General features: G+C 43.2%; 1 protein-coding gene across 4 annotated transcripts in view; it reads left to right on the top strand.

Moving 5' to 3' along the window:
- Nucleotides 1–21,678, top strand: part of Rbpms (RNA binding protein, mRNA processing factor) — a 193,090-nt gene that overhangs the window by 75,224 nt on the left and 96,188 nt on the right. For 3 of the 4 annotated variants that reach the window (XM_045159490.1, XM_004666936.3, XR_006638974.1), the window contains exons 2-4: nt 14,225–14,302; nt 17,097–17,135; nt 18,270–18,332. In XM_045159490.1, the coding sequence (XP_045015425.1) occupies nt 14,225–14,302; nt 17,097–17,135; nt 18,270–18,332 (180 nt within the window). Of the gene's footprint in view, nt 1–8,178; nt 8,216–14,224; nt 14,303–17,096; nt 17,136–18,269; nt 18,333–21,678 lie in introns of those variants that run through there. The other variant, XM_045159489.1, reaches the window with a different exon arrangement.

Here is a 21,678-nt window from a genome sequence, read left to right as displayed (position 1 = left end):
GCACTTACACTTTATTAACCTAGCTTATTTTATTTCTCAACCTCACCATTCCCCTCTCTCATTTGTGATCTGAGTTATTTCTTCCTGCAGACACATATATTTTTCTATTTCTTAAGTGTTTGCTTTTTGTTTGTCCCAGGTAAGGTCTCACTCTAGCCCAGGCTGACCTGGAATTCAGTATGTAGTCTCAGGGTGGCCTTGAACTCATGGTGATCCTCCTACCTCTGCCTCCTGAGTGCTGTGATTAAAGGCGTGTGCCACCATACCTGGCTCTTTTTCTTAAATCTTTGTGTAGGTCAATGTGTGTGCTTGTGTTCATGTCTCGTGAGTGGGTGAGTGGGTGTGTGTATGCCAGAGAACGCTCTGTAAGCTAAAGGAGATGCCTCAAAAGATAAAGGTGGAAAAATAGAGAAGTGAACACATTTTAAAGAAATACTATTGGAGTCATCATATGAAAAATACTATGCACACTTATTTTCTTCCACTTCAGCCTGTGTAATAGTCAGTATGATGTCACATAGAGCTAAATTTAGGGTTGTTACGGTGCATGAAGAGTGACCTTCCTTTTCATTGTTACAAGTCGCCTTACAACATTTTCTTAGCTCTTTTTATGAGCTATGTGAATTCTGAAAAACTGAATCAATTGTCCCAAAGCTTAGCTTGAAACAACATTGGTTTATCATCTGGCATTTTCCAAGAGCTGGAATTGAGGAGCAGCTTAGCTAAGTGACTCTAGACCAAGTCTTGAAGTTGCAGTGAATCTGTGCAAAACTGTTTCCATCGTGGTGTATGCTCACATGGTTCCTTTCCAGAGGTGTCATCCTTACCAGATAGGCCTCCTTAGGTCCTCTTCATTACTATCCTCTGGTGACAGCTCACCTTCTGCCACCACAGAACCTTTTTTGACCTAGTCAGAGAAGTTATGACACTGTCACTTCTGTCACCTTCAGTTCATTGGAAGTGAATTGCTGTGCCTGCCCACAGTGAAGGAAAGAAGATACATGTCTCAAAAAGAGGAGAATCAGGGCTGGAGAGATGGCTTAGCGGTTAAGCACTTGCCTGTGAAGCCTAAGGACCCCGGTTCGAGACTCGGTTCCCCAGGTGCCACGTTAGCCAGATGCACAAGGGGGCGCACGCGTCTGGAGTTCGTTTGCAGAGGTTGGAAGCCCTGGCACGCCCATTCTCTCTCTCTTCCTCTATCTGTCTTTCTCTCTGTGTCTGTCGCTCTCAAATAAATAAATAAAAATTTTTTTAAAAAAAGAGGAGAATCAGAAACTGTGTTTTTATTGATTTAAGATGAGGAAAGCAAGCAGGAATGGAAAGAGTAGTGTCTTGGCCGCAATGCGTTGTTGACAAGTGAGTTGGCTTAATGAATTTTTAAAAACAACATATTCTGTGCCTCTTAAATGTATACCAAAAGGCATAAGTAACTTATTTCTTTATATGTATCATTTTATATTTGGATGCTTTTGTCTTGCATAGTCTTGTCCTTTTTTCCTCTGTGATATTTTCTGACTCCTTCCTGCTCCTTGCTGGGTGCTCATCATTGTCTTATGGGAAAGAACTTTCAGTGTGAAGGTCAACTAAGCTGACCCCAAAGAATTTTAATCTGTAGTTCCCATGGCAAACCTTTCCCCACACTTTGTAGTTTTGCAATTCTTACCCCTCATTTTGTGGTTACTGAGGATGGATTGTGAACAAATTGGTAGTGGGCTGGAGTACTTCACATGGAGTTTATTTACTATTGCTGTCACAAGCTATAAATGGGCCCGTGTGGTGGTACTCACCTTCAATAGCAGCATTTGGGTGGCAGACATAGGAGGGTTGCTGTGAATTTGAGGCCAGCCTGCGGTTGCAGAGTGAGATCAAAGTCAGCTGGACTAGAGCGAGACCTTACCTCACGTAAAAAAAGGACAACAAATGCTTTCAAGCTCTGGAGCAGTGTTTACTGTAATCTGCCTATGCCTAATAATCCCCCAAGGTTCTTTACATGACTGAGCAACTCCGTGTTCTGTCTAGATTAGCTTTTTCGATGTAGTTTGGTAATTGTGGAATGGCCTTTTATTTAAATAAATCTGATCAGTAATAGTAACTTAAAATACATGCAAAAGGAGAAAGAAGCTTTTAGATTCTGATAGAATCTTTTTCATATTTTCTGCTTATCTTTGATTTTTGTCAGTCCATGAGAAAGTCGATTTTGTGGTGATTTTTTGACTCCAGAGTACTCTATCCACTTAAAACCATAAGGGCAAGGACACTTGAGGGAGTTAGAGGGCAAAGTACTGCTTACAGTGCATATGATTAACATACATTTCAGACTTATGTCTAGCAGTGCAGGCACCACATAAATGAAGAGCAGGGCCCTGTGGGCCAGCGGGGTTGTACGGCAAACCACAGGAAAGTGGGCTCAGAGAAGTGGAGGAAGCCTGAGTAGGCTAGTCCTAGGACAAGAGCTAAGGCTTGATGCTGCCTGGACTACAAGATGCTTCGCTGAAGTATAAGCACGTGACGGCGTGTTTGTGTTAAGCATTCAGTGACTTCCTTGATTACGTTCTTACAACATAGCTTGTACACATGCACATGAAGTTGCTTTTAAAAGTCTATTCTAGCCGGGCGTGGTGGCGCACGCCTTTAATCCTAGCACTTGGGAGGCAGAGAGGTAGGAGGATCGCCGTGAGTTCGAGGCCACCCTGAGACTACATAGTGAATTCCAGGTCAGCCTGGGCTAGAGTGAGACCCTACCTCAAAAAAAAAAAAAAAAAGTCTATTCTAGGGCTGGAGAGATGGCTTAGCAGTTAAGGTGCTCGCCTGTAAGGCCAAAGGACCCAGGTTTGACTCCCCAGGACCCACATAAGCCAGATACACAAGGTGGTGCATGCATCTGGAGTTTGTTTGCAGCAGCTGGAGGCCCTGGCATCCCCATTTCTAGACTAACTTAAATCTAGAATTCCTGACTTGTGTCAGTACTAATAAGATTACAGTACTCCTGTGTATGGCCATACCATGGGAAATGGACTGGGGTAGACTTGTGTCATAGAAAGGCTTATCACAGTGGGCGACTATGAAAATCATCTGATTATTAGCCAACATTGGATTGGCTGTTGTAGTTCCTCAGAGATGGAGCACATTGACAGGATTGTCCTGTGCCATCTCACCTCCCCAGTTTCTTGTGCATGTTGCCAGTGCTCAGGTCTGGCCTGTATGAACCTGTGGAACACTTAACCTCTCTTGTCCACGTATTCTCTTCACCCTGCTGTGTTCTTTCTCATCACCTTGGCATAAAGCCAGACTTTGCATGGGTTTTTGTACAGAATGGGTCAACCAATTCAGTCTCCCCTATGGGAAACGAGATCTCTCTACACCAGGTCGGTGTGTGCTGTCAGCAGCTCAGTAGGTTTTCTTCCACATACTGAAACAACCCCAGAGGACTATTTCATCCTGTGGTTAGTCAGACTCTGGTCCCTGTAGTAACCTGACCTGACCTTGGGCTGGAGAGATGGCTTAGTGGTTAAGGCGTTTGCCTGCAAAGCCAAAGGACCCCAATTCTATTCTCCAGGACCCATGTAAGCCCGATGCACAAGGGGGCACATGCATTTGGAGTTCGTTTGCAGTGTCTGGAGGCCCTGATGCACCCATTCTCCCTGCCCCCCCCCACCTCTTTCTCTCAAATAAATCTTAAGTAAAATATATTTTTTAAAAAATGTACCCACATGCCCTCAGTCCTGGGGGAAAAGACTAAGTCTTTGAGTCCAAGAGGAGGCCACTGTCATGAAAAAGGACTTGACCACTTACCCCATCTCGAAGGCTGTTTCTACCTGGCAGCAAGCAGGATTCAGTGCCTGGAAGACCGCTTTAATAGTGGTAATTCATTGGCATGGTGACAACATGAATGTGAAAGTGCATCAAGCCAAAACAAAGCCTTCTTTGGAAATGGCATGACCATGTAGTCCTCTGCAGTCTTACAACATGGTGTTTTAACTGGCGCTTGCAAAGTGAGCAGAGAGCTGAACCCACTCAAGGGTAAGATTTCTGCTATACAGATAAGTGGAGTGCTCTGTCCCCCTCCCACCCCGCCAAAGTAGGGTCTCCTAGTCCAGGCTGACCTTTAATTTGATGTGTGGTCTCAGTGATTCTCCTACCTCTACTTCCCTAGTGCTGGGATTAAAGGCATGCACCACATACCTGGCAAATGGAGCTCCTTTTAACTTCTCAGTTAAAAACCAAATTTACATCACACAGCCAGAGAGAGAGATGGCAGTTCATCCCTCTGTTCTTATCTTGTTGGGAAGTAAACTGGTCATAAAGCAGCAACATCCTTTTGGTTGAGACCAAAATGATCTTGGACATGAGTCATCAGTATGCTTGCTTGGTTGGATGGCTCTTTTAGAAGTAGTTTGTAAGAAGCAGGCTAGGCATGAAGTTGGTAGAGATCTTGTTTAGGATGCATGAAACTCTGGGACTTACACATAGAACCACATAAACCAAGTGTGATGGTGCACACCTGTAATTCTGGCTATTGGAAGATAGAGTCAGGAGGATCCAAAGTTCTATACAGTGAGTTCAAGATCAGTTTGAGATACACAAAACCCTATCTCAGGAAACAAATAAACAAAAAACTCACACTGACTGAGCCGGGTATGGTAGTACAAGCCAATTAGTGCTAGTACACTTGGAGCTGAGGGCAGGAAGATCAGGAGTTCAGGGTCAGCCTAGGCTACATAGTGACTCCGATGTCAGCCTGGGCTGCAGGTGTCTTGCCTCAAAAAAAAAAGCTGGACATGTTGGCACACACCTTTAACCCCAGCACTCGGGAGGCAGAAGTAGGATTGCCATGGGTTCGAGGCCACCCTGAGACTACATAGGTCAGCCTGGGACAGAGTGAGACTACCCCAACAAACAAGCAAAGTAACGGGCCAAAGAGATAGTTCAGCGAGCAAAGTGCTTGCCATGCCACTCTTAAGTATCTGAGTACCCATGTAAAAGGCAGCTATGGAGGGTATGTCTATTGTAACGAGAGGAGAAAACAGACTTTCTGAGAAGCTCATGAACAAAACAGTGAGAAGACTGCCTTACAAGCCAGCTGGAGGGCGAGAAATAACCCAGAAAGTTGTCCTGTAACTTCTATGCCATAGGCATGTGCGTGCACATGCACAAACACACACATGAACATGCACACATACACTAAATAAATAAACTTAAGGGCTGGAGAGAGATGGCTTAGCGTTTAAGACACTTGTCTGCGAAGCCTAAGGACCCAGATTCAATTCCCCAGGACTCAAGTAAGGCAAAAACACAAAGTGGCCCTTACATCCAGATTTCATTTGCAGTGACTAGAGACCCCTTTATGCCCATCCCCCTCCCCCTCTCTCTCCAAAATAAATAAATTAAATAAAAATTAAAACATAAATACACATGATCAGAGTTAAAATGTGAAGCAAATCACATGACTATATATATATTTAAATTTTATTAGTTATTTGCAAGCAGAGAGAAACAGACACGCAGAGAAAGAATGGGTGCACCAGGGCCTCTAGAGTGCCCAGTGTTTATATTTTCAAATGAATGAGATTCATTTGGGCTTGTGTGTTTTAAAGTAGTAGGAGGTATTCACGGAGTATGTACTCTCTCTGGTACTGTGCTAAACAATGCAAAAACAAACAATGGAGGCTTCTGACTCCAAGAAGGATCTTCGCTTGGATCCATCTCTGCTTCTGAAGCATGATTTCTCCAGAGGATTTGTTCAAATAACATATTACAAAAAAAATTTTTTTTGGAACCTACATTTATAGGTATAAAAATACAGTAAATTGGGAAGGGGAGATTGATTTACTGGGTAGAAGAGTGCTTGCTTCACAAGCATGAGGACCTGAATTCGATGCTTAGTACCCATGTTGATGTGGAAGAACACTGGGGATGTGGAGTCCAGCACTCTGCAGCCACTTTGGTCTAATTGTTGAGTTCCAGGAGAATAAGTGACCCTGTCTCAAAAAGAGGTGGATTCTATACCTGAGGATGACAACTGATCCAGATTGTCCCTTTGCCTTCCACAAACAGGTGCATACACACATGCACTCACACCCCACACACATACATGCTTACCATCCTAACACTTGGGAGGCTGAGGCAGGAGGACTGTGAATTTGAAGCCAGCCTCTACTGAACAGAGACCTAGTTACGATAAATAATGGGAGGGAAGAAAATTCAGTGGTTAGGAGAGAGGGAGAGAAGGAAGGAAAAGTAAATTTAGAGAATGCTTATTGAGAGATAGATAAACAAGTTACCACCATGGGCTATACTTAATTAGAAGCTTTTGGTGTTCCAAGTACCGTTGCTTGTGGGACATTAGAAAATGAGAAACAGCCAGGTATGGTGGCGTACACCTTTAATCCCAGCACTTGGGAGGCCCAGGTAGGAGAATTGCTGTGAGTTCAAGGCCAGCCTGAGACTACATAGTGAATTCCAGGTCAGCCTGGGCTAGAGTGAGATCCTACCTCAAAACAAAACAAACAACTTTAAAAAAAGTAAGTTAGAAATTGCCTTTCTCTATTATGTGGTTAAGAGATATCTCAACAGGGTACCTTAGAACAGTTGTCATGAACAACTAAAGCATAACATAGTGCCTAGTCTTGGGACACTGTTTATCTGTTGTGGCCATTGGTTGAATGATTTTTTTAAAATTTAAATGTTTATTTTATTAGAGAGAGAGAGAGATAGAAAAGGGGAGAGAGAGAGAGAGAATGGGCACACAAGGGCCTTCAGCTACTGTAAACAAACTCCAAATATATGCACCACCTTGTGCATCTGGCTTATGTGGGTCCTGGGGAATCAAGCCTTGGTCCTTTGGCTTTGCAGGCAAATACCTTAATAGCTAAGTCCCTCTCCAACCCTGAATGATAATTCTTTGCTGTGTAGTGAAATGAAGCCTGTCTCCTTTCCTCCCTCCAGCCCTCTCTTCTCTGCTCTCCTCATGCTTATATTACCCAAATAGGGTCTGTCTTTCTCAAGGCCTGTTGTGTGTTTTGTTTTGCTTTATTTGCACTTTCTGAGCAATGCAAGGCTGGTGTGGTGATTGTACTTAGGAGTTGGAGTTTATTGGTGAGAAGTCAGTCGCTGAAATGTGGCTTGTCCTTCCCAGTGGGTGCTAGCAGTGCCATTTAAGCTGTTTTTATCTGCCATCCTGCTGTGGCCCCTGCTCTAGTGCTACAGGTGACTAAGCCAGGAATGTTCTGGCTCTCCTGCCCAACACAAGACGATTCCTGCTATCATTTATCCTCTCAGTCCTACCGGCAAAAATGAAGTGAATTATGTCCAAGAAATCCATTAGCATCCTTTTGGGATAGCAGCTTCTCTTGGACTCTTGTGAGGAGTGCTGTGCTCTTGATGGAGAAATGTGCTTTCCTGAATTTATTTTGTTTTTTTCCCTGAGGGGGGTTGCTGAGTAGGGTCTTACTCTAGCCCAGGCTGACCTGGAATTGTACTTAGGAGTTGGAGTTTATTAGTGAGAAGTCAGTCACTGAAATGTGGCTTGTCCTTCTATATAGTTTCACCGTGGCTTCAAACCCATGGCAGTCCTCCTTCCTGGGCCTCCCAAGTGCTGAGATTAAAGGCATCCATCACCACACCCAGCTCCCTTCATGCTTTATAAAGTGAACATCCACAAATGTTCAAGGCACAATGCCTGATACATTTGTGTCCACAGACAAGACTGGTAAATGAAGGTTACCCTTGATAATGGTATGACCTGCTGCAAAGTTCATTTGGCATCATTTATTTGTTATTTGTGAAGGGGGTTGTTTTTGGAGCACAATGCTTTCATTTCACTCTCTGGGTTTTAGCTTGTTCATTTGTGGCTGTTCTATGTGTTCCATTGTCATAGTCACTCGCTATTGAGTTTCTTGTATGTTCCCTGCAGGTAAGAACCCTCTGATTTCCATAGATTTAGGAAAGCCAAAACCTGTAAGTGATTTGTACAGTAGCCCAGATGAAGGCTGATGAGTGTAAGGAAAATATAAATCCCACGAATCTGTTCTCAATTGCCATAGAAACAGCATGAATTATGTACTTAGGATATACTCTTTTCACTCATTGGTTTTTTGAAAGACATTTATATATCTGCAAGCAGAGCAGACAGAAGAGAGACAGAGAGAATGGGCACGCCAGGTCCTCCAGCCACCACAAAATGTTCTCCAGATGTATGCACCACCCTGTGCTTTACGTAAGTACTGGGGAATCGAACTTCGACTTGTTTGTTAGGTTTTGCAGGCAAGTGCCTTAACCACAAAGCAATCTCTCCAGCCCCTTGGGTATTTATATTTTTAAACCTGGCTGATTTAAGTTGGGTAAAGTGCTTGCCTCACAAGCACAAGGGCCTGAGTTTGATTCTTGGCACCTATGTAACTGTGGCAAAACACTAGGACTGTGGAGATCCCATGTGGCTCAGTAGCCTAGTCTGAGCAAACTAGAAAGGATTCTAATCACATCATGCTCTTGAATTTAACTTTAGTTGGCTGCAAGTGCATAATCTGCACATTCAAGAATTATTTCCCCTTGGCAGTATATTTGTTGTTTTATAAGAAAAAATGTTAAAAGCCAGGCATGATTGTGCACACCTTTAATCCCAGCACTCAGGAGGCAGATGTAGGAGGATTGCTGTGAGTTCAAGGCCAGCCTGAAACTACATAGTGAATTCCAGGTCAGCCTGGGCTACAGCAGCAAGGCAAGACTGTGCCTCAGAAAAGCGCGCGCGCGCACATGCGCGCGCGCGCGCGCGCACACACACACACACACACACAAAGGTAAGCTATTTCAGTAGGTTTCTGAGATAGTAGTGGTCTTTGCTAGATTCAAAAGAAGTGTCATTTTTATCTTATGTTTAAATGAAAGGCTAACTATTTTAGATCCCTTCAGCTTGGTGAAGAATGTTGGCTTTGAGCCACATGGTATCTTGAGATGACTTCCTCCTCTATATAGTTTCTTATTGAGGCATTGATAAGAGAATTCATTGCATCTTATTCAAGAATATTTGTATAAGACAGTTTCTTGTATATACTAAGTCAAGGTAACACTCGGCCCAACAAATCTTACTATCTAAGCTGGGCCATAGTAGCATACATCCATGATCTAGCACTTGAGAGGGGACAGCAGTGGGATCAGGAATTCAAGGTTATCTTGGGCTACATGTGGTCCTGTCACAAAACACCTTAATATCTAATGTATGCTATTAAATTATTACAGGAAACACAAATAAGCTGTTGTAAAATGTATAATCACTGTTCCATCATGCAAGGCTAGACCACACAAACATTGGGTCTGTACCCTACAAAGTATTTCCCCTTCTTTAAACACATGTCTATGTTGATTGTTTAAAAACATAAAATCAAACTCTGTACTACTTCCTTGTACACGATTTTTATTGGTGGTATAATGTTCTGTTGTATGTTATAGATGAACACTTAATTTATATGTTAACTTTTAAAAGTCTGTTAGCATATACTTATATAACACGTGCCATTTGACATTTCCCTCTCTTGTCCTCCTCCCCCTGTCACCAAGCAGCTTCCCTTTGCCCAACTAGTCAGCTTTCTGTTTTCATGTCTGTTTCGTTGGTTTTGGTGATTGGGTGTTTAATTAGGGTTTCTTACAAGAGCATGGATGGGGTGGGGGGGGGGACACAGGATCTTGGACAACTTAACAGGGCTGTACCACTGAAGAAAATGCTCCCCATACCAGCAACCATGAACTGACTGTAGTTCCTCACTCAAGGAGGGGTGAGGTCTTGTGAACCTCTTTCTTCTTTCATTCGTTCGTTCGTTTTTGTTTTTGTTTTTTGAGGTAGTGTCTCACTCACTATGGAGTCTCGGGTGGCCTTGAACTCATGGGGATCCTTCTATCTCTGCTTCCCAAGTGCTCGGATTAAAGGCATGTGCCACCACTCTCAGTGGCCTCATGAACCTCACACTCTCAGGAGGAAGAGGTAGGAGGATCACTGTGAGTTCGAGGCCAGCCTGAGACTAGAGTGAGAACCTATGTTAAATAACAAAACAAAACAAAATAAAAATGTTCAGAGGAACTTCTGAGCACCTCTCCCACCCCTCCATGGTACAGTGTAGAAGGGTCCAGTCTTAAGCAGGATATCACAGCTGCTGAGTTCATGATACCCCACCCCTTCCTTTATCCAACTCTTACATTGTTTTCACCTCTCTTATGTATCTCCTGTGAGCCTTGGAGGGGGTGATACAGATGTCCCATTTGAGATGAACACTTAACAGCCACTTATTGTCAGCGTTGCAGCTAGTTACCAGTCTTTGTAGAGACTGTTGTTCCTGCAAAAAGAAGCTTCTCTGACGAAAGCTAGGAGCAGTATTTATTCTATGGCATAAACATAAATATTTACATGGCAGTTGAACGGGTATATCATGTCCATGTAGCCAAACCACAGTAATAGCTTCCCCACTAGAACTTGTGACCATCCTTGCCATGAGATTTTGACCATGTTTACAGTATCAGACATAAGTTCTTCCCTGTGGAGTGGGCCTAAAATCTGATGAGACAGCAGTTGGATACCCCATAACAGACATTCCCCTATTGCACATGGCAGGTTGGTAGTATAGCACATATTAAGCTGTCCGCAGGTTTTTAGTGAGTTCTGTTGGCATTTTTTCTTAAACGATTGTAAAAAGCCCTTTTCTTTAGAACAATATTTTTTTATTTACTTATTTTATTTTATGGAGAAAGGAGGGAGAGAGAATGGGCGCGCAGGGCCCCCCAGCCACTGCAAACGAACTCCAGATGCACGCACCCCCTTGTGCATCTGGCTAACGTGGGTCCTGGGGAATCGAACCTGGATCCTTTGGCTTTGCAGGCAAATGCCTTAACCGCTAAGCCAGCCCTCCAGCCCTAGAACAATATTATAAATGAAAGTTCATTTCTTAGATAAGTCCCTCAAATCCTGTGTGACATATGCCACACCACTAATCTGCACTGCTGGGCATACATGCCCCAGATTTAAAACAGAAGATCTGCTCGTGGTGGTGTTTCTGTGTTGCTTGCTAAGCCAGTGTACATGACACAGTCTGAAGGATATAGTGGGCTCTCAACAAAATCCACATGAGACTCACTCTACCCAGGGTCAGCAGCCCAGTTGAGCAGCTTCTGCCCTGTGGCAGAGGAGCAGTGGGCAGGCGCACTATAGAGCACTCTCTCCTGTCTAGTTCCTCTGGTGTTATCTGATTTAGCTCTGTCACTCGTGAGGAAGACTCAATCCACAGAATTTCATCTGTGGCAAAGATGCGAATAGAAAGAGCAAAAATATGTAAGAAAACTTGAACAACAAACTTGACCTAGTTGACATTTATAGAGTACTTCATCTAACAGCAGCCAAGCACGCATTTTGTTTTTAAGTACTCACAGAACATCTTTGCCATGGGTTGAGTCATCAAACAAGGAATGAAGGACAGCACAATACTGAGCAATAAAAAGGAGTGAAGTATGGGTGCATTTAACAGTATGGATGAGATGAACTTCACTTTATGCTAATGTGAAATAATCCAGACAGATTGGATATTTTATAGTTCCAATTAGAGCACACATATTAATAATCTCCAGTGACAGAAAACCCTACCAGTGATGCCGGGAGATGGACAATGGGGAGCTAGGGTCAGAGGAGGGAGTACTGGGACATGTGAAGCCAGCCGTGGTGGCATGCACACCTATACTAATAGTCAGGAGAAGAGGAGGCAGACCACACGTTGACAGCTTACCTGGGTTACGTACTGAGACACTGCCTTGAAAAGTGTGGGTGAGGCAGTAGGAAACTTTTGGGTATAGGTTATCTTAATTGTGTTGGTTTCACATATGTCAAAATGAATTGTACACTTGCAAGAGATGTAATTCAGTATATATCACCTATACCTGACATATGTGTTTAAAATAATTTTTTAAGGACAGGGAACATGGCTCAGTGGTTAAAGGCACTGCTTGCAAAGCCTGTGTACTAGGGTTTGATTCCCCAGTATAAAGCCAGATGCACAATGTGGTACATGTAGCTGGAGTTAATTGGCAGCAGGCCCTGGTATACCCAGTCATATTCATTCGCTCTTTCTGCTTGCAAAGAAATAAATAATTTTTTGTTTTGTTTTGTTTTTCGAGGTAGGGTGTCACTCTGGTCCAGGCTGACCTGGAATTAACTCTGTCATCTCAGGGTGACCTTGAACTCATGGCAATCCTCCTACCTCTGCCTCCCGAGTGCTGGGATTAAAGGCGTGCGCCACCACGCCCAGCTCAAAAATATTTTAAATCAGTCCATATTCTGAGCCTGTATATAATAATGTTTATTAAACACCAATATTGGGCTGGGAGATTGTTCAGTGGGTAGGTGACGGTTGTTTGCAAAGTCTGCTGGACTAGGTTCAATTCCCCAGTACCTACACCAGTTGCTCAGAGTGGCTCATCAACACCAACAACCAAGCGTCCTGACTTTGTACTGTGTGCTGTGCTGGGCATTCACAAGGTGCTTTCGCTGTCCTCTACCTAGACAACCAGATTTAGTGGAAAGTGTTGGGAATCTAGGACATAATCTATTTGTTAAGGAAAAACAAATATAAATAATGTGGTTAGCAGTTGAATATAGAATTTTTCTCCATAAACGTGATGTCTAATAAGGAGCTCAATCACATATCAATCTGAGTCGAGAAAAAGAAATATTAAAAATTACTATTATAAAAATTATCTTATTAGTTCTATTCCTTTTTCTTTTTTAAAATTTTCTAATAACTGAACATCTATTCCTTCCTTGCCTCTTGAATCAAGATCAGATTCCTAAGCTAGTAGCTTTTTTTGTTGTTGTTGCTTTTGTTTTTTCAAGGTAGGGTCTCATTCTAGCCCAGTCTGACCTGGAATTCACTATGTAGTTTCAGGGTGGCCTCAATCTCACAGTGATCCTCCCACCTCTGCCTCCCAAATGCTGGCATTAAAGGCATGTGCCACCATGCCCGGCTGCCAGTACTTTTTTAAAAAAAGTATTTGTTTATTTGAGAGAAAGAGAGAGAATATGTATGGGTGTGCCAGGGCCTCTTGCTACTGTAAACAAACTTGAGATGCATGCACCACACATTATGCATCTGGCGTTATTTGGTCTTGGTGAATCAAAGCCAGCCTTCTAGGTTTTGTAAGCAAATACCAAGTTCCCATTCAGATACCGGTGTGCCAAGTCTTGGCTACAAAAGCATGCCACCTGTTGTGTGTTTTGGTAGACTCACAGTGCTCTGTGTCTTCTGACATGCCTGTTTACATACATGTGCTGAATGACTTGCCAGTAGCAGGTACCTGTAATCAGATGTGTTGGTTATGTCATGGAAGGGTATAGTGGGAGCAGAATCAGTGAGAGAAGTAGAGTTGTATACTTGGGCTACTGTTTAGGTATGTTTTACCTACTCTATACTTTCACACTTACTAAATCGTAATTAACACTATCAGGATAGGCATCAACAAAACAGAAACCGGGGCTGGAGAGATGGCTTAGTAGTTGGCTCTTGCCTGCAAAGTCAACGGACTCAAGTTCTATTCCCTAGTATCCACATAAAGTCAGATGCACAAGGTGGTACAAGTGTCTGGAGTTCTTTGCGATGGCTAGAGGCCCTAGCATACCCATTGTCTCCCCCCCCCATAGAAATAAGTAAAATATTAAATTCACTAAGAAACAGAAATTAAAAAGTTATTTCTGGGGCTGGAGAAATGGCTTAGCAATTAAAGTGTTTGCCTGTAAAGACAAAGGACCCGTGAAGACAAAGGACCCATGTTCGGTTCCCCAAGACCGACGTAGGCCAGATACACAAGGGGCACATGCATCTGGAATTCTCTTGCAGTGGCTGGAGGCCCTGGCATGCCCATTCTCTCTTTGTCTGTCTCCTCCCTCCCTCCTTTCTTCCCTCTGCTTGGAAATAAATAAATAAAATGGAAAAAAAAATTTAAAGTTATTTCTGTTTTCTTTTTCAAACTGTTACATGGTTAGGGTTAGGGCAGAGTGGCAGTAAAGTTACTGTCCCTGTGACAGTTTTAAGCTAAGTTTAAGTTATGTGGATCCTACTTCATTATGTCATGGGAAGAGCATGGATTTGTTAGGAGTGAAGACTATTTGGAGAGGGATGTTTTTGAGATTTCAAGTAAGAACTAGCCACTGGATTGTGTACGCCCTTGTTCACATATATTGCATTTTTTTTTTTTGTAGGTCCGGACTCTGTTTGTCAGTGGTCTTCCCCTGGACATCAAACCGCGGGAGCTCTATCTGCTCTTCAGACCATTTAAGGTACCCATCCTATCTTTCAGAGGTCATACAAGGGGCTGGGTATGGTGGCGCACGCCTGTAATTCCCAGCTCTTGGGAGGCAGAGGTAGGAGGATCGCTGTGAGATCGAGGTCACCCTGGGCTAGAGTGCAACCCTACCTCGAAAAATCTAAAATAAAATAAATTGTAGAAGGAGACAATACTTTATGCATGTTTCATGGGTTAGACTGTTTGGGAAAGGAAAAAAAAAGTTTGGGAGAAAGTCCTTGTAAATTCTTTACCTGTGTGTGGGCATGCGTACACTTTTACCACAACATGGGTGGCAATCAGAGGACAGCTTTGGCTGTTGCACTCACCTTCCATTTTGTCTGAGGCAGGGTGGCTAGCTCATGAGCCTCTGATTCTGTGTTGGGCTTTACATGATGCCAGGGTTCCAAACAGGAGTTCTCATTGATCCACCAAGCAATCTCCTCAGCTTGAGAGGTTTTATGCATGTTTTTATATATATTGCAAGGAGAGAAAGAATTTGGGAATAGGCAAGTCAGGGTCCAGCGCCACTGCCCAGGAACTTCAGACACATGCACTGCTTTGTGCATCTGACTTTATGTAGGTACTGGGGAATCAAACCTAGGCTGTCAGGCTTTTCTAGTAAGTACCTTTAACCATTGAGCCATCTCTCCAGCCCAAGTCTAAAGTTTTGAACAAAGTGAAACAAAATTTTAAATTCATTTTGTATGGACTCGGGAATTTTCCCTGGTGTTAATGAAATGTTTAATGGAGTTGCCTGTCCTCCCCGACTGGAGATAGAATCAGCTTAGAGCTATTTGATTTTTGCTGAGACTGAACCGTTAACAAGAATTTGAGCTAAAATGAGATAGCTGTGTTTCTGGGAAGAGGCCTTGCAGGCTGGCCCTTGAGGACAAGAGGAAGCTGGGGCTCCTCAGACATTTGACCTGGAAGGCATCCTGTGCCCAGGAAGTGTGAGTTGATCAGTGAGGTCATGTTAGCTGCAGTGCCTGGCACCACCCTTAGAGTGAAGCCTTCTGATTAAAGATCTGTCCCAATGGGGCAGGACTCAAGCTAGGTCATGACAGGGAGTTGGAAAGTAGGAAGGTTGAGGAAATAGCCATGTACAACACAACAGTTCAGCTGAAGGCATCATTTGGCTGTGGACAGAGCTCTTGTTCTGACAGTGTCCTCTTAGTATCAGTAACAATGACAACTCGGAAAGAAACTGCAGTGAAACACCAGGGAGGGTACAGTGGGAAAGGAGGAAGTGTGTGGGGGCTGACTTGACGGAATTGCCTGAATTTCTTCTGCAGTGCTTCAGTTTTCTGAATAGAGGACCTTTTGAAGCCAGTCCATCTTAATAGACCAAATCCTATCATGTGGAGAGAAAAATTTTGAGTTTATAGTCAGTGGGCCCCTCATAGGAATTACCTCATTTAATTATGAAAAACATTTGACTCTTCTCTGTAACTTGAATGCAGTGGGTAGGAACCGTGGTATTTTCTTTGAGTGAAATATCCACTTGCTTTTTGCTTCCATGGCCTTCCGGGTATTTAAAAAAACAACAACAAAAAACACCTCCTGGTTTTTCAGAAGAGTCCCTTAACAAAAGGAAGTGGTAGTGCTATGAATCATGACCTCTCTGGCCAGAGGAGCTCACAGCCTTGGAGGTAAATGTTTACACTAGCGAATTGGTAACTCAGTTTCTGCTGAGAAGATGTGAGGATGAATCAATCCCAGCATCCTGCCCAGAAACCCAGACTCTAAAGTCAAGACCTTGGTACGTTCGTAACAATCCTCTTTAATTAAAGTCCCTGGCCGCTGACCCTGCTCTGCACATCCTCTTTCTGCTCTGATAAGTGCAGTCTTCAATCATGGCAGGCAGTGTCTTCCCCCCTTAGGCATCTGTCAGTGCAAGCTACCAGCCAGTGATTATTTTCAGAAACAAGCACATGCTGTTACTCTTACCTGGAAGAGAGAGGCAGGGAGGGAGGGAAGGATGTTTCCAGGAGGAACTGGAAAGAAACCTCATGGGGGTTTTGCATGTCCCTTCAGACTACCACCCTGAAAGCTGACTGCTTCATTAAGCAGAAGAACCTGGCAAAACACCATTGCACTGTCTCTCAGGCCATTCTAGTCATTTTGATGTGTTTTGTTTAATGGTGTTTTTGCTGTACTAAGCACTAAACACAAGGGTTTGTGCAGTCTAGGCAAACACCCTACCACTGAGCTATACACCTGGCAGTTTTGAGGTTCTGATCAGTAAATTGTGCCTTGCATATGCCAAACACATTTTTATTTTAATAAAAATTGTATGACTCAGTCAAACATGCTTAATTTTTCTCTTAATATACTGCCAGGCACATGTCTTTAGTCCCAGCATTTGCTGGAGGGGCAGAGGTAGTGGGATCACTGTCTGATTTCGAGGTCAGCCTTACTATATAGTGATCTAGCCTGGGCTAGATCTAGACTTTACCTGGGGACAGACGGATGGACAAACAGACGCACACGCGCGCGCGCGCGCACACACACACACACACACACACACACACACCTTATACTGTTTCATGAACAATGTAAGGAAGAGAAACATGACATTACATGAACTTAGGTCCTAGGCATACAACTGGCCATGCGATTTGTGCACGTGTGCACACGGTGTTTCCCCCACTTACTTCGAAGGCATTTTTCCGAACTATAGAGGTGACTGTCATATTGACTTATTTTACTTAAGGAAGATGGTATCACAATTAGTTTTTAACACTTCTACTCATATATGCCTAAACTTAATTTTTCTTTCTTTTCAGGGTTATGAGGGTTCTCTTATCAAGCTCACATCTAAGCAGGTAAGAATTTGGAACTTTTAAATAAGATGGTCATTACTGGTCAATGATGCCTAATAAGCACTTTAAATTCAGTTAATACTTTTATTTTTTTTGTCTTGAGCTCAAAATTAAAGGTGGTATTGATTAGGAAGTAGCACAGAAAAATGATACATGATTTTATAGTCTCCAGCTAGGATGTTTTGACCCTATCTCCAAAGGTGGAAAACACCATGCCTCTATCATAGTTATATATTGAGACTGATCTGTTTTTTCCAAGGAAAGGCATTATTATCCAGATTCTCTTGCATTCATAAACAGTTATGCTGTGTCTATCAGATGATGAAGCATCATGCTGCTTGTCTAATCATAATAGCCACAGGCAGAGTCCTAAGTATAGGCCAGAGCATGGAAGGCACAGAATGGACCCTGAAGTTCCTGCCAGCTTCTTGGAGATTGGCTGCAGGCATTTATTATTTGTAAGCTCAACACTTGGCATACTTGGTCCCCGCTCACTGCATTTCCGGTACATCACACCTAACTGAGCTCAGGCACCCTGCTGCTTGCTCTGCAAGGTCCTGAGGGATTACGACTCCTGTCTACATGGAACACTGTACTTTACATACCTAATTCAATAAGGTTTTCCTGAAGGTACCCTTGGGATCTGAGATGGAAATGTTCACTTTGTAATATTGGTCATGCAGTGAGAACATAGGCCTTTTATCTCCGTGTCATTGTATTCCTTGCACTTACAGTGTACCAAAAGGTGATTCAGTTCTCTTTCCATTTTAAAAGATGAAGAAACTGAGGTACGGTGAAGGGGAGTAGAGCCTCTCCAACCCGAATTTTCTCCTGTCCCTTTGTTCACCACTACTCACCTCCATACACTTTGAGAATTCTGTGCTCTCTTTTTATGATTCTGTAAATACTTGGCTGTTCCCTTGAAGAACTACCCTCACTGTCCTTTTAATTTATGTTAGAGATTTGGCTAAGCCACTCAGTCGTGATTTTTTTCTGGACTGGCTTTCTTATTTCTACTCACTGCCTGTGGTCATTTCTTTATCTTAGTTCTTCAGTTTGGCATCACCCTTAACCTAGAAAAGAAAATGGCATTCTTTGATATTTTTTTTTCCTTCACTTACCTCTTTCTTTCCTCAGCCCGTAGGTTTTGTCAGTTTTGACAGTCGCTCTGAAGCAGAAGCTGCAAAGAACGCCTTGAACGTAAGTGTGCACTCATGACATCACCACACAGTACCCTAGAACCTATTTGGGTCAGAAATCAGATGCAAATTCTACTGGGGTTGTTATGGTCAGAGCTTGGGCTCTGGCATTCCTTTAGCCTGGCTAAACCACCTGTCTTTACTGTACCAGCTAAAGAGGTATGTCCTGGTGGAAAGCAGAGGAAAAAAGATATACTTGATGGCCACATTGGAAAGAGGAACAAATAAAGAGGCCCAGGGATATCACCAAGTCCATCTTTGGGGTTCTGTGTTCTGAGGGGTTTAGGTTTAAATAGAGGGCAAGACATGTGTTTAGCTAAGAAAGCCTGGTGAAGCTGTTATCCTGCCCATCTTTGTGGCTCTTGGCTCCTGGCTCCAGGATTGTCCTACAAGGTGTCAGTATTGAGTGAAATCTCTTTCCTGGAAAAAAAAGCTTTTCCTTTGGCTGGTTCCAGGACCCCAGCCCTTTTTCTACCCTAAGTCTTGGGGGCCATTATCTTTTTTTTGGAGGGGGTCTCACTCTAGCCCAGGCTGACCTGGAATTCACTATGGAGTCTCAGGGTGTCCTCAAACTCACGGTGATCCTCCTACCCCTCCTCTCTGCCTCCTGAGTGCTGGGATTAAAGGTGTGAGCCACCACGCCTGGCTCAAAGGGGCCATTATCTTTATAGTCTGATAGTTAAAGGAAGGACTGTGCATGTTTCTCTTTAGAATGAATGTCTTGGCTCCTGGGCTGAGGATGAAGCTTAGTGAGTGGTTTGCTTGCTTAGCTTGCGCCTTAACCAGTGCTGAACTATGAGTTCCCATGTATGCAGTAGGGTCCTTGGCACTTGTCACCGAGCTTAGTGTTTGTGGTACCTGCAGTTGCCCTGCCAAGTGCTCCTGCGCAGATCTGTCCAAGAGGGTAATGTTAGAGACCTGATGATACCGGATGACTCTGAGGCCCCAGGAGAACTCTGGGAATGCTTACTCAGCATGAGGGGTTTGTGACAGTCCTGAAAAGGCTTCAAACTTTGAAACAGATATATGTTCTCTGTGCGTAAAGCACGTAAGAAAGAACATCTCAGGATTCTTGGATCTTCCAAAGTGTCTAGAATTTTTCCACTTTTGAGTAATGATATATGTTCAGCATAATTAAATGCCTTCTGGTACAAAACAAAGTGTAAACCAATTATTTTTTGATTACCAAAAGTTCATAGTATATACTGTAGAACTGAAGTTTTTACAAAAACTTATTTTATAGAGCTCAGTGATAGGATGTGTGTCTAGCATTCACAAAGCCCTGGTTTGATTGCCAGCTCTACAGAAACAGAAAGAAAGAACAATAGAAAGATTTTAAAAAAATTTTTCCTATTATACATTGATGCATCCAGAATATTATTGGTAAAACAAATTTTAAACTAGAACAAGTTCAGTTTAGGCTAAGTGTTTGTTTGTTTGTTTTTTAATTCTAACTAGACAGGCATCTTTCTAAATGCAGAAATACTCTTGGGTCCTTTAACATTAGCTTCATTGTTAATTGTAAAGGAAGTACCGGCCATAGAGGCTTGGCTCACTATGTATGGCCATAGAAGCTGCTTGCTTTGCCTGGTTTCTGGTGTGTGTATGAAGATGTCCCTGTCTGAACAATAAGCTTTACAGTGACCTTGGCCATCTATGCTGGCAACATTCCCTCATTTCCTAAGTGGGGTAGTATACTAAACTTTTTAAAGAAAATAACTGGTTTGATGTTTTCATAAATGATAATTATCAAAAGTTATATTTCTTGGGCTGGAGAGATGGCTTAGCGGTTAAGCATTTGCCTGTGAAGCCCAAGGACCTCGGTTCGAGGCTTGACTCCCCAGGACCCACGTTAGCCAGATGCACAAGGGGGTGCACGCATCTGGAGTTCGTTTGCAGTGGCTGGAGGCCCTGGCGAGCCCATTCTCTCCCTCCCTCCCTCCCTCCCTCCCTCCCTCCCTCTCTCTCTCTGCCTCTTTCTCTCTCTGTTGCTCTCAAATAAATAAAAATAACAAAAAAGTTATATTTTTTTCCTTACTATACTAAGTCCAATGTAATGAACAATTGAAGTTTTTTTGAATTACCTTTTTCTTTTTGAGGCAGGGTCTTACCCTGGCCTCCGCTGACTGGGAACTCACTCGTAGTCCAGGCTACCCTCAACTCATGTTACTTGTCCTGCCTCAGTCTCCTAAATGCCATGATTAAAGGTATGTGCCACCACTGTCAGCTTTGTGATTTTTTTTCCAGGCACTCAGAAACAGGTGTTTAGGCTGAGCTTTCTGGTCCTGGGGTCTGGTTATCCGTCAGTCTACTTGTGCTCCACTTTACTTATCTTAACTTGTCACACGTCTTGTGGCAGCACCCTGTCCCCTAATCAATCATTTATGTCAGTTACTACTTAGGAAGACCCCAAATAAGGGCAGTTTGTGGCTCTGAGGAACTCTGTTCACGGGCAGATCAGTGAGCTGCTCAGGGCTGACTTTGAGTGGAGGGCATTGGTTGAACTCTTGATGTTTTTAGCTTTTGCATGTAAAGAGTTGGTGCTCTTGTGTACTAGAGCCCCCCCGCCCCTGTGTTGTAGTTAGGGAAGCAGACCTAGAGAGGATGAATCATTGAGTCTGCAAGGCTCGGTATGGAGCTGTAGCTAGGACTTGACTCAAACACCTCAGGCCTGTCTTTTTTACAAAAATTTATGTCAGGTGTGGTGGCGTAAATAAATTGCTTGTTTCATGGCTCAACTCAAGGCAAATACTCTGTGAGTAGTCCTAAGACTGCGGTGGTTTTTGTTATTTTTTTGTTATTTCAAGGTAGGGTCTCACTCTAGCCCAGGCTGACCTGGAATTCACTATGGAGTCTCAGGGTGGCCTCGAACTCATGGCAATCCTCTTCCCTCTGCTTCCCAAGTACTGGGATTAAAGGCGTGCACCACCATGCCTGGCTAAGACTGCTCTTTTGTTTTTTTTTTTTGCTTATTCTATTCATTGCCTGTTGTTACATTATTACACACGATAACCTATTACATAGTGTTGGTAATAGCTTATTTAATTCATATTGACTAGGAAAGGTAACCATGATAAAGTTTTGTATGTCATAGTTTCCTTTCCAGAAAACATGAACCTGTTCAAGATAATGTTCTTATTCATGAAGTGGGGAGCCAACCTCTTATGTTCTTTCTGGGGCCATCTTTTCTACTTGGTGACTTAAAAACATGTGCTGCTTACAGCTATTACAAAATTTTGACCTTGCCAGGTGTGGTGATACACACCTTTGATCCCAGCTCTCAGGAGGCAGAGGGAGGATTGCCATGAGTTTGAGGCTACCCTGAGACTACATAGTGAATTCCAAGT

This window comes from Jaculus jaculus, chromosome 9, assembly GCF_020740685.1.
Source record: "Jaculus jaculus isolate mJacJac1 chromosome 9, mJacJac1.mat.Y.cur, whole genome shotgun sequence".
NCBI classification, from domain to species: domain Eukaryota; kingdom Metazoa; phylum Chordata; class Mammalia; order Rodentia; family Dipodidae; genus Jaculus; species Jaculus jaculus.
Note: the sequence above shows the minus strand (reverse complement) of the source record. Positions and strands in the feature narration are given on the sequence as shown.